Source organism: Dysidea avara, chromosome 2 (genome assembly GCF_963678975.1).
Source record: "Dysidea avara chromosome 2, odDysAvar1.4, whole genome shotgun sequence".
NCBI lineage: Eukaryota > Metazoa > Porifera > Demospongiae > Dictyoceratida > Dysideidae > Dysidea > Dysidea avara.
The window spans coordinates 24,167,186-24,180,309 of NC_089273.1; the positions used below are offsets into that span (position 1 = coordinate 24,167,186).

General features: G+C 35.3%; 2 protein-coding genes and 1 long non-coding RNA gene across 3 annotated transcripts; all 3 read right to left on the reverse strand.

The window, feature by feature from the left end:
* Window positions 1-488: 488 nt before the first annotated feature.
* Window positions 489-4,481, reverse strand: LOC136247943 (NACHT, LRR and PYD domains-containing protein 3-like). The gene is made up of 3 exons (XM_066039761.1): window positions 4,309-4,481; window positions 2,413-2,465; window positions 489-2,242 (listed from the first exon to the last, which is right to left on the reverse strand). Exons 1-3 carry the CDS (start codon window positions 4,479-4,481, stop codon window positions 1,032-1,034), a joined length of 1,437 nt encoding a protein of 478 aa, XP_065895833.1. The 3' UTR covers window positions 489-1,031.
* Window positions 4,482-9,054: 4,573 nt separating this feature from the next.
* Window positions 9,055-10,654, reverse strand: LOC136243776 (uncharacterized). The gene is made up of 3 exons (XR_010694990.1): window positions 10,593-10,654; window positions 9,685-9,757; window positions 9,055-9,255 (listed from the first exon to the last, which is right to left on the reverse strand). It is a non-coding gene; the product is annotated as an uncharacterized lncRNA (long non-coding RNA).
* Window positions 10,655-10,912: 258 nt separating this feature from the next.
* On the reverse strand, window positions 10,913-11,396 carry LOC136247944 (E3 ubiquitin-protein ligase TRIM71-like). Its single transcript, XM_066039762.1, has 2 exons — window positions 11,207-11,396; window positions 10,913-11,118 (listed from the first exon to the last, which is right to left on the reverse strand). The coding sequence occupies exons 1-2, from the start codon at window positions 11,394-11,396 to the stop codon at window positions 10,913-10,915; spliced, it is 396 nt and encodes a 131-aa protein (XP_065895834.1).
* Window positions 11,397-13,124: the final 1,728 nt, after the last annotated feature.

Genomic DNA, 13,124 nt, shown 5'->3' on the forward strand with positions numbered 1-13,124 from the left:
GGTTGCACTGTGAGATGTCAAAAACATCGAAGAAAAGATTTTGGTTTTGTTCTGTCATACATGAAATGAGTACTTTAAAATTTTCATCACCAATTTTGCAGTTCATTAATTTGATAGTTACTAAATCATCAATTTGATTAGCATGATGCTGCATTAAAAAATATTTGCATGCTTGGGATACTTTTTGCATATTAGAGTTATATGCTAACAGTTTCGTTTTGGACTGCAGGATATATTCAATGTTAACTAACGTGCCTTTAGCAATAAATTTTTGAAGTCCTGATGAGATTTCAGAGGCAGCATGATCTTGCAAGTCAGTTTCGTACACACTCACTAAACTGAAATTAGCAAAAATATAACCAATTACCACTGGAAGATCATTAAGTTGAAAACCGGAATTCCAGAAGTAGAGACTACAGTCACCATTTGTAGCACATAAAAGTTTCATATCTTCCTTCCTATTAAATTTGGTGTAGATGAAATAAAAACTTGATTTAAAATTGAGGATTTTTTCAACATGAATTTTTGTAGCTCTCTGTACAGTAACATACTTGGCAAACACAATATCGTCAAATGCTTGATAAGTGATGGTATTACTGCCTACAGCTAATCGTTCTACTTTAAGAGTGTAGCAAAGATCAATGATTTTGTCAATCACTGAAGATGTTAAGTGATTGAAGGACAAGTTTATATATTTGATTGATATTTTTGTTTCAGTATTTCCTGTGCATATCCTATGGAATTCCCCTAGACCATTGTCTCCTATGTAACACCTTGATAAATTCAGTGAATTCCAAGTTTTTGTTGCTGATTGTGTAAGAAAGAAGCAAAAAGTGTAAACATCACTGAGCAACAATGCATTTCCACTGAGATCAATACTATTCTCTGACAAATAGCTTCCAACAAGTTGCACCAAATGATCGTCACCTGTTTCCAAGAAACATTGAAATAAGTGAAGACAACTCACCTTGTTGCTTAAGGTTTCCTGTGCTATATTTGCAGTGCCTAAAACTTTGCTAGCTAAAACAGACTTACGTCCAGACAATTAAGAAGTGCTTCAATGCGAATGACTTTCCACAAGTCAGACCGGCATACATAATACTGGTGTTTAGAAATCTTGGGTCCCAAAAATTTTCTTTCAAGATTTGAATTTGTTTTTTATCACTGGATGTTGCAATGTAATATGCAGCTAGAAACTCTTGAATTGAAAAATGTAAATAGTTGTAAGAGACATGAGATGATCCTTCACGAAAATTACGATATTCCACAACCTTTAGTAGACCTAATGTATTAAATTTTCCAACATATTTTGGGCAGTCAGTAGCTATATCACAATCATTGAAAACAAGTTTTTCCTCACCTAGAAAAACATAAGCTAATTTAGCTAACACATGTAGCTGCTGTTTGTAAGATGAAGGTAAACATTCTAGAGTGTGTCCCTTTAGTGATACATTCTTTTCTTTCCATAAATATCTTGAAATTGTAATCATTATAAAAAGCTTGTTAATTTCAGTTTGGGTTTTTGGAAGGGCATTGTCAGATTCTAGTGACTCTTTAAACAGACATATTAATATGGTCATGTTGAGTGGAATATAGCATAAGCTATCGATAAAGGCATTCGTTTCTAGGTAGTGCTCCATTTTCTGAATTTCTTCAACATTACCTTTCAAACTTCTGTGAATATACTCTTTTCTATCTTCTTTGGTGAAGCCAAGAATTTCTACCCTACAGTCAACCATGTCGTGTAAAGAAGCAGAAGCAATAGGTCGTGATGTTATAACCAACCCACAAAGTTTCAAAATTTTATGACTCATTATTTTACCAATAAGAGAATCTTTCCTTATGCTCTCAGAAATTTCACCATAGCCATCAAACACGATCACACAGTGCTCCCCTGATGTGCTTTCTAAATACTCCATAACTGCTTCAACTGTTGAATTTTTTTGATAGGAATTTGTAACATAGCAAACAAACTGCTCTAAAGATTTGACCTGCTGTATGTAAGGATCACGTAGCGATATTAAAAACAACAATGATTTTTCCTGTAAAATATTTTTATTAGCCCATTGAAATGCTATTTCTTTTGATAAAATAGTTTTACCAATACCAGGTGCTCCTTCTATTAAAATTATGTTAGGCTTGGTGTACTCTGTATTCTCATCATCAGAAATTTGTGCTGAAAAAATATCAGATATATCTTTTGTTGCTTGAGCAACAAAAGATATATAAAACTGCTCTAGTCCTGAAACATACAAAGTACTTTTAGTTTATCCTCTTTATAATGAACACTTTTGGATCTGTAATTTTAGACCTATATATAATTTTTTTGTTCAATACAAGTTTTCCTCCTGACTGGATGGGTCCAAAAATTTTTAAAACTAGAGCAGTTTTTTTGTAGGTTGAGCAGTATACCTCTTGTGATATCATTAACAGTCAATATACAAGTACAGTGATAGTATACTGCCCTAATTGGAATACAAGCACACACAACATATTATAGGGACTGAACTATACCTGTCTCTGTTTGCATGAGATTATAGATGTTCTTTTCAATAGTAATAGGAGCACACACAACATACGTGACTGAATTTGACAAAAAATGGCTTCGACGCACATAGCTTTGTTAGGAGATATGGCGATATTAAGTAATCATTATGTAACTTAGTACCAACAGCTGTAAAAACAAAATTTGCACCGATTATTCATCTATTTACTAGCCATGGAGGTGTATAAGTTTGTAATACCCAAAATATGCCCTGTTTTGGGTAGCTTTTTTCAAGTGGGTATAATATCACAGGTGGTAGTAGTAATAGGATGGGAGGCTGGGGATGGTCTTAATATAGTATAAAATGGACCAAGAAGATGAATGGAATCCAGAGGCCAAGTTTGGGTCCTCTGTGGCCCTCAAATCACTCCAAATTGATTTGAGAACACTATTGGTGAGCTCTCTGTAAAGTCCCAGCTCACTACACACCATTACAACGAAACCATGGCCATTTAATGGTGCCAATCTTCCACTTGTGGCTTTGACAGGGTTGGAAGAAAGATGCTACAGAAACCAGACTTGCCAGTCCTGAGAGAAATACATAGTGGAATATGTTAATGTATTAGACCAGCAATCCATTTCTGGTAAAAACGTAAGTTTGATTTTGTGTGTGTGGAAGCCGGGTTAAATGAAATCCGGTCACATTCACAGAATGAACTTTCCACCTGGCTCTTATTTATGATGTTTGATGCTCTGTTTACTGGTGCTCTGTTAAGTTAACAGTTAACATACCCTTAATAACAAAGCACACTGTTGGATAGCACTGTTGAATTTAACCCTGGCTAGTTGGATGAACTTTTGCTATCATAAACTCTGTAAACTACTGATAATTATAGCAACACTATGGCAAGGCTGTTTTGTGACCAAATAAGCATAGCCATATATGATGGTTTTAGGTTGGATGGTTTCATAAAATGGATTAGTTTTGGTTCAGGCCTGTAGCATTCTGTCCAAGCATAATACAGGCATAAAGGTCTGGAGTGCTATCATGCTAGCACATTAGGTGAATATGGAAAATTGATTAATATCTTAAAATGTAAACTTGTAATACACCACAAAAAGTTGCTATTTACCTACTAGTCTCTAATAGAACAGTCATAGTGAGTGCAATAAATGCTCTAATAGAGCATTCATAAATAAATAAATAAATAAAAATTCAAGGATGATGTTATAAATGCTAAAGAAATATAATGAAATATTCCCAAAGGGAGGCCATTTCTTATCAACATTACACAATTAATTGCCAGGTGGCTAGACTACTCTTTTTCATTCAGAAGGGGAATGATGAAGTTGGTAGTAAATCATTTAAAAAAATATGGAATTAAATCAAAATCTTGTGTCCTCTTCTTCTATTCTCTCACATCACATTATAGATCAGAAATAGGCAAATTGTTGAAGAATAAGAAACCAATGTTGTCAAATCCATTTGTCACCAATATGTATCTTCAACATGCTATCAATTGTCCATCTATCTTCAACATGCTGCAAAAGAAAGTCTGCTTTTACCTCTCTTCCCATTGAACAGCATGGGTTACATCTAGATGTTATTTGTTTACATGTAGGTTGTCTTCTGATTGCGCTTGTCGCAGTGACTATTCAGTGTCGTCATGGTGTCTTTTCTACCACCTGACATAACAATAATTGTGCACTTCTGTCATCTGAACTTTACCACAATATGTTAATTCATCTGCACCCACTAACTTGGAAGAGTCTAGATATAGGACTGCTGTCTGTGATTGGTTATAATGCCCATTTTGACATACATGCTACAGACTTTGGGGTGACCAACATCAGCATGAATCTTGACATCCCTGTCCTTTTCTCTTTTACTCCTCCAATAGTCATCCTCCTTGAGGCTTACTTCTTGTAGGTATGAACAGGAGAAGTGTTGTGTATACCAGAAAGGCTTCAAGAGGTCAAGACATTCTCTTGACATTTTTAACATGTGGTGTTATTGGTAGGGATGACGTAAAAAGGAAACAGGGAAATCAGGAGGACAGTCACTCATATTAATAAAGGAATCCTATTCTAGAAATATGGCACTTTCATTTTACAAATAAGACAACCAGTAAAATTCCCAAATGATAAAAGTATATTGATGACAACAATATTCTCTGATCCTTTTCCAGGGTTGTAGAGCTAAGATTTTAACTTATTTTATGGTGGTTTTGCATTCAAGAGCAACACATATGTTGGGTGTGGGAAACTGAGCAGCTAATGCATTGAATCTTGTGTTGAATTGCAGGAAGTGACCTTAAACAATACTGGACTGCACCAAGTTACATCAATATAGATGATGGAAGGACAATTCTTGCAAGTATTTAAGTTATATTATAAAACTGCTATTCAATCACATTGTATTGTAACAGGTTGACTTCTGATATCACATTATGAAAACAAACCACATGTTTATTGTAAGTATTACATGCACAGAATCAAGTTGATAACACAATTTTGTATTATGCAATGCATACAACAGGCGCATATACAGGAATTTTGAAAAGGGGTTTCCACTACAGCTAAGTGACTGTTATATTAGAGTAGTTTATATTGCCTGACTGCTTTATTAGAGTATCTCAATCTTTTCACCAAAATCATAATTCAGAACAATGCTATCACGTTAGAAATTATTATTTAACTAAGATAAAAGTATAAAATGTGTTCTGTTCCATGATAGATTTCAGATTCTGGAAACCTGAAGTTTCAATTTCTTAATGTTTCAAGTAGTGTGTAAAATCCAAATGGAAACCCCCTCGGTACTACCCTAATTACAAAGTACATATGTTCCAGTTGTATGCACAGAATTTGTATAGAAGAATGACAGATAAGTTTTATAAGGTTAAAAATAATTTTTGGGAGCACATAGATGAGTTGTTAATAGTGTCAGGAGGAATGTCACTGTAAGGCAGGGGCGTATTTAGCCCAAACATGATGCCTGGGCAAGCCCATTTACCTGTACACCTAGTCCAGTGAACAACCTGTGTGGGTTCATACGTGCATTCATCAAATTGTTGTTTTCAAGTGCATAGCATGGTTAGCTACAGTTATGAACTCTTATCTGTATGCATATAGAATAGGTTATCAGTCTGCATTCACTCCCTACTAATCTCTAGCTATGACGCATGTATCGATTGTGGGACTGCCACACAACAGAATACTTCCAACTCATATTGAACAATACTACTGAACCGATAGATTTCTTGCACTGACTTGTACTTGTGCGGATCACAAAACTGTCCTGACACCGGTTCATCTATGTACTCAGTGGGGGCATCCATTCCTTACAACCACCCACAAACTCTACCACACCCTACTGGGTGATCCTACAAAGTATCATCAGCAGTTATTCCCTGGATATTTCTTCATCGTAGTTGTATCACAATAAATCCGGGCACCGATTATTCAGCATTAGACCTTTAGCTGCTGATATCAAGCAGCAAAACAGCTAGTCGTCTTGAGTATTTTCACTTCACGCAGTCTATATACAGGCAAACTCCGAACTATCATCATTTCTACAAATTGGCACTATTCATTTTGGATGGGCACATCTCCGTTTTTCAGATTTAAATATAGTAACTTGTAATCTATGGAGCCATTATTAGAAGTTAGACTCTTAATTAAATGTGCAGCACTTATTTTCCATGCAAGAATTCGCTGCAAGCATTCGCTACAGTCAGTGGTACTCTAACTGTAATTAATAAACTGTGAACAGTGTATTTTCATGTGCGGCTGCCATGCCAGAAGATTTTGCAAATGCCCGGGTATGCCCGGGTGTAGGTACGCCACTGTTGTAGGACGTACACCAAAGTACAGTGACAGTACAATCAGTGGTAGTACACACAAGGTCAAATCATATGGTGACAATAGCCTGTCACCAGTAAAAGACTGGTTGTCAAGAGCTCAAATTTCATCATAAGAAAAAAAGTATATATGTACAATAATATGTTTGCACTTCAATGAAGTGTAGAAAAATTTTAATGGATACCAATCTAGGGAATAGAATCCTAAAGTACCAAGAGCATCAGAACATAAACTAGCTACTCTATTGATGTGATAATTATGGTTTGGAATTTAATGCATCATCAAAACTGTTCAATTCTAGACAACACAAAACTTGGACTGTTAGTAAAGGAAAAGTGTAGTGTTGGTAAAGGATCTGTGTGCAAATGTAGAAGATCTTTTTACTCTTACTTTCTCATATACAATGTAATTACTTATATAATACTATATAACCAAGAAGCCAATATACTGTACAACTATACTGTATAATAACAGAAGAATATTCATGCTGACCATGGAACAGCTAAGTATGTACTCAGATACAATACAATTAAAATTACATTAGCTATCCCTTGCTGAGCTGGAAAACATATAGTATAATTTTAATGTATAAATGTTGTATAAATGTTTATAATACATTACACATCTATTGTTTATATCATACAGTATGATAGTACTGTATAGTAGAGACCACAGAGGAGTAAGCATGGCCCGCGAAAATAACATCACCCAAAACCAGCCTCAGTTTTCCCTGATATTGATGAGGCAGTATTGCATAGGTAAACCTAAACCCAAACAAGCTTTCAGATCAACCCGAAATGTTTTCAACAAGTTGCTACAGAATTTTAAAAATAATTTATTTAATGGAATTTTCTACTGACTAACCATAGATAATAGAGTAAAGGGATAGGAAACGCAAGCGATTTCCGGTTTGATTTCCGTTACGCGTGACTTGAAAGGACAAGACAGTTTTGTGAGAATTAGTGCTCTAAGCAGCGTAAATAGTAATCCAACAGACTACAGTAAGTATTTAGGCCTATGTGAGAGATTTTGGCGAGAGAATTCAGACCGTAGATTTTGTAACAAAGCGTATCGCATTAACCGTGATTGTTACACGCTGTCACACTTTCGCTCATCGTACCTTCATGCCTCGTCCATACCGCTTCTTTTATAGCCGGTTCCACTTTCGAATCTTGTGGTAAGCTAGGCGTGTCACCAACACAGTCTTTTACCGTTGCGTTGTACTGCAAGGTGGTTTAAACTTTTGGTTAAAAATGGAAGATACTTAGTCGTTTCTTCAAGCAACAGTTCTTGTTTTGCTCCGATATTTCCTCTGGTTCCCTCTGTTAAATGGTAAGGAATACGTTTATCACAGTTAAAAGGATAGAATATATTTACGAAGAAAGTAAAGTAATTTTTGGGCCGTTTTTTTCACTTTCAATCTCCTTTAATTTTGCGTATAACTTCCTTGAGGGTTGGTACCATCCTATTTCCCTCGTTTACTTACTTGAGTTCACTGTAGCGAAGTTTCACAGTCGTTGGTTACAAAATTCTGTCGTTACAACAATTTGTTTCTCTTTGATACAAGCGCAGCAAGCGTAACGAGTATGTCCGTGACGTACTACACGGAATTCCAATAGAAATGTACGTATTTTGTGACGTCACGTTATTGCGTTTCCTATCCCTTTACTCTATTATCTATGGACTAACTGACTGACTGACTGACTGACTGACTGCCTGATGACTTCAGACAAGCATAACTTGATAATGGCTGAGGCTACGGGTTTGATATTTTCACTGTTTGACATCACTTCGACCAAAGAGGTGCCTTTTGGAATACTGCAGTACTTACAATGCATTCTTCATGGACTTGCCAGTGTCCTCTTTTCAGTTCTTTGTGTTCCATTATTTTTTTCTGGCAGCAAAAAGTGTTGATTTGGCAATAGCATGTGATGGCTTCTGAAGTTGTCCGTACTTTTCATATATAGTGGCTGTTTTGATGGCAGTGGTGCTTTTCGGACAGTTCTTGATTCGTACTGCTGTGTAACGGGTTGAAAACAGCCGACAACAAAGTGTAATGGATACTTCACTTTTCAGACAATAATTGATATAACTGGGATGTGCGGCACCATTTCTTTCCGTATGCATGGATTGCAAAGGTGCTTTCCAAGCAGTTCTAGATCCAAAATGCTGTGCAATTGGTTGAGCATAGCTGACAACAAAGCGTAATGGATACTTCACTTTTCAGATGATAATAGATATAGGGGGTACGTGGTGCCATTTCAGATGCAGTATGTATAGGTTCACCAGTCACCATAATTATTTACAAAAAAAGTTAACAAAACACTACACAAAAAAATTTGGAATTTTCAACCAGAGTAAGGACTATATATAGCACATCAATAAAAAGTACTGAAACAAGCTGGAGTAGTGCACGATATTAAATCACAGTAAAACAATAAGAAGTGTTATATTCCTACTGTGCATTTTCTTGAGCACAGTAGGGATATAACACTTCTTATTGTTTTACTGTGATTTATTAATACCGTGCACTACTCCAACTTGTTTCAGTATTTTTTATCAATGTGCTATGGTCCCTACTCTAGTTGAAAATTCCATTTTTTTGTGTACTTGTTATATAATAATTTGTTCTTATGTTTGCAACAATGCATACAGCATTTTGTAAGATTGACTTCTACTTATTTAGTTATTAAATAATTATTTAATAGTTCATTGATTACCACATTATTTCATTGATAAGGAAGCGCAACTCTAACTAACCACAAAAATGAATGCACAAAAATATTTTAACTGTTTAATGGTGTATCTATCAATAATAGACAAAGCTACTAGTTGTCTCTTTATTTTATTGAAAGTAAGAGAAGAACATGTTTTCTTTCATCTCAAAGGGATACAACATTTCTGGTAACCTACAAGGGACATTACGTATTATAGTTATTCAGTTGCTACAGCACCCATAGAACATGGTGCTGCAATGTGTTCTGAAATGCATTTCACCTTTTCCAACTACCCACCCACAGCTTTCATTTCTCACACACTAGATGTTTTAGCTAAAACTTTTGCAGACATACAGTAGGTGATTGTGTAGAGATATCATGCACATGAATACACACGTTTGCACGTGCAGACAGACACACATGCATGCACACACATTTGCGTGTGTGCAGACAGACAGACACACATGCATGCATGTATGCACACACATCACACAAAAATTTTCCACAACAATTACAGAAACCAGGCACGCACCTCACAGCTGGCTAAAGCAAGGTGTATGCCTGGATATAAACATCCAGTACATACATAATCAATTCCTTGCATACTCACCAATAGCTTACCTTCTTCAGAATTTTTAATGGATTCTAGACTGTTGTACCTCTTAGCCATTACTGGACTTCAAGAATCTAATCACTATGAAATAAGAAGCCAGTATTACAGGGTATCTGAATACATCAGTACTAGTACTTCCTCACATAAAACCCAAGGCACCTTTCTTTCCAGCATTTACCCAGGTTTAAAATGAATATATAGGAGACCTGGCATTTATTCCTGAAGGATACCAAGCATAAGTGGCACCCAGATCCAGACAAGCCCAGGTATCAGGCTACTTTTCCTTTAGCTACCCAGAGAAATCGAAGACATAAGTTGAATACAACTAAAAACAATTATTGTATAAGAATGGAAAGCCAATTACAACCCACATACATTTGAGGAAAGAACACTTGTATTGATACTGAGTCTTGTATGTACAGTTAACATAGGTAAAGCAAATAAGCAACAGATTAAATGTCCTTATGAAGATGGGAATCTGTATGTGTGAAGCATGGCTAAACAGCTTGCCTGCATAGTGTTTGGACATGGCTATGCTATTGTAGAGCATTTATTTTACTTTAGAGTGCAATTGTAGTAACCACAAAAAAAAAAACATTTACAGTATGCAGTGTGTTTATGCAGCATAAAAGTTTAAGAATATAAGTTTGATTATGGATCATAGTAATAAAAAGTGGCAAAAAGGTACATTGTCTACAACTGAAGATATGTGACCTGATTTTAGAATACTATCCATTTTGGCAAATTCAAAAGTTGTGGAAGTATACTGAATTGAAATTATTAAAAATATAAAATTACACTGCTAGACTCCCAACTATCTATAAAGCTTAATAAAATTATAATTCAAAAGCTCCCAAATCCGCGCAGCAGTACTAATATTTAATAGTACACATACAAACAGACAATAGCTACTTACCAACTTTTAGATGCAACTCTAAACAAAATCACTGTCTACTCCGAACAGGAGGTAATAATAATTTGCAGTACATACCAAATAAGGAGTTATATTTGCTTCAACAGCAAGCTATGAATAGTCCATTCACAAAAACCAACAACTGTATGCAACTAAATTCATGGCTTTAAACCACAGCCCACTAAATGTAAGGCTTGTTATGTGAGCACAAGTGTACTTAGTTCATGTGGTGCAAAAAGGTTCTTGTCATAAGTGTTTAAAATAAATCATGGTGTTGAACTATGTTTTTCCAAAATCTTATTTGAAGTATTTCATTACAGCAACTAAACATTACACACAACTTTTAGTCTTTGATTCACTCCCTCTGCAACATACAGGACTCTGTTATGATCCAACGCCATTCCCAGAATACTATAAAATTCTCCAAGTTGAGAACCTTTGTTGCCAAATTGTACTATCAACTGATGATCAGAGTTCCATACTTTGATCTTATCATCATCACCATCACTATTAGCTATGATGTAACCATCTGGAGTAAGGATAATACCCCCATGGTCTAAGGCATTCTATTTTACTGATGTAAGAGCCAGTGTGGCTGAACAGTTGAATACAATTACCATGCAGGTCACTGACTGCACCATTGTCAACATCAACAGCTATTGTAACAGGATATTGAAACTGTCCTGGGGCATCACCTTCACCACCAAACGAAAACATAAAAATGCCACCTTGTTGAAATACCTGTACTCTAAAATTGTCACTGTCTACAACAAACAATTTGTTATCACTACTGAAGGCCAATCCCATTGGACAATTGAACTGCCCATCTTTACTACCTCTTATGCTGACTGCTGATAAAAATTTTCCTTGCAGAGCTCCTTATAGCCATTGATTTACAAGCCTGTTCAGCTGTTTCTTGCCTTCGTTCATTCACTTTGTCAGTCACATCAAAGTACATAATAATTATTATTATGCACTGATTTCACTGGCGGTGAATTAATACACAATTGACCATGCTTGAATGGCTTCATACCATGGCACTCCCTGATACATAGTTAGCTATATGTTTTGGTCTTAAAAGATTGGGTGTGTTAACCATTAACCAGTGTTTACATGTTAGATTTTACCTACTAATTAGATATCTATACAGATAATTATTATTGTTGTTCTGGTTTTTATAATTACATTTTAAACACAATGCTAAAACAATTATCCTATAGACATAGCTATAACTATGTCTATAGGATAATTGTTTAGCTGTTGACAGATACTGTATGTACTAATGAAATTACTGACAATAGCTTTATTTAAAATGTGTGCACACTGCACAGTAACAAACATTATTCAAAATTGAGTACGAAGTGCTCCTTATCAGTATACTATGAGTCAATTACAACTGCAGCTAGCCTTTGCAGTTGTCCTAGGATTTTCATACCTTCATGCAACAGTAGCAAATGGGTAAGTAAATGTTTCAGCATGTTTCAGCATGTTTCAGCATGTTTCAATGCCAGTAGATATATACATTTGTGCAATGATAATACTAGTGTAAAAATAATTTTAAAATTAAAACATGGGAATGAGATTGCTAATAAACAAGAGTCAAACAAGCCAGCATGTTAAACACACACAGAGATCTCTATTTGAACTCAATGTATTTGCTAGAAACTAAGGGAAAAAAAGGTAGTTTCAATAGATCAGGGGAAGATAAGTTCTGTGGTATAAACTTTGTTTATTTGAGTCCAAATAGAGATCTCTGTGTGTTTAACACGCTGGCTTGTTTGACTCTACTTTTTTATAGCAACCTCTTTCCCCATGTTTTAATTTTTGAAATTATTATTACACTAATTTATTTGCTTTCATAAATTCATTTATGCATGGATAGCTAACACGATAATAAGAGTTACTGGTGGTGTTTTATATTACACAGTACTAAAACATGCTTATCAAGTTAGTCATCATGTACAGTTGTTGCTTCACTATTGAATGTACTTTTTACTATACAGCTTTGAAATTTTCAACTGCAGGCAGTGTATAGCATGCTGTGGTCAGCAATAGTATGGCTTCTGGTTTATCATATAGGCATGCACACTTGTGTATCTATGTGATCACAATAAGTCAAGTACACAGTGGTATACAACAACATTTTTGCTCTGGTATGAGCTTAATATACTGTGGTTAAATATAGGTAATGACATAGGGTTTCCAAATGAACGTGTTCACTGAATAGAATCTCTTTGGTAATACATAATTTATGACAGGTATAGTAGGAATTTCTACAATACAAGGCAAAATATAAAAAAGAAGATTCACTATGTGCTACTAGATTTTGGAAGAAATGATCAAAATTGCACATTACAAGTTTTGAGGTAAACTGTTTTAGAATTCAAGTCAGCATAACTTGCCAAGGATAGCAAGTACGTGCATCAAATTTACACAAGGAATGCATCAATCTATTACCTTTCAGTACTTGTAGCTACTAGCTGCTTGTAGAGCTTCCTGCCAAATGAGATAGAAAATCTGCACAGTTTAGACGAG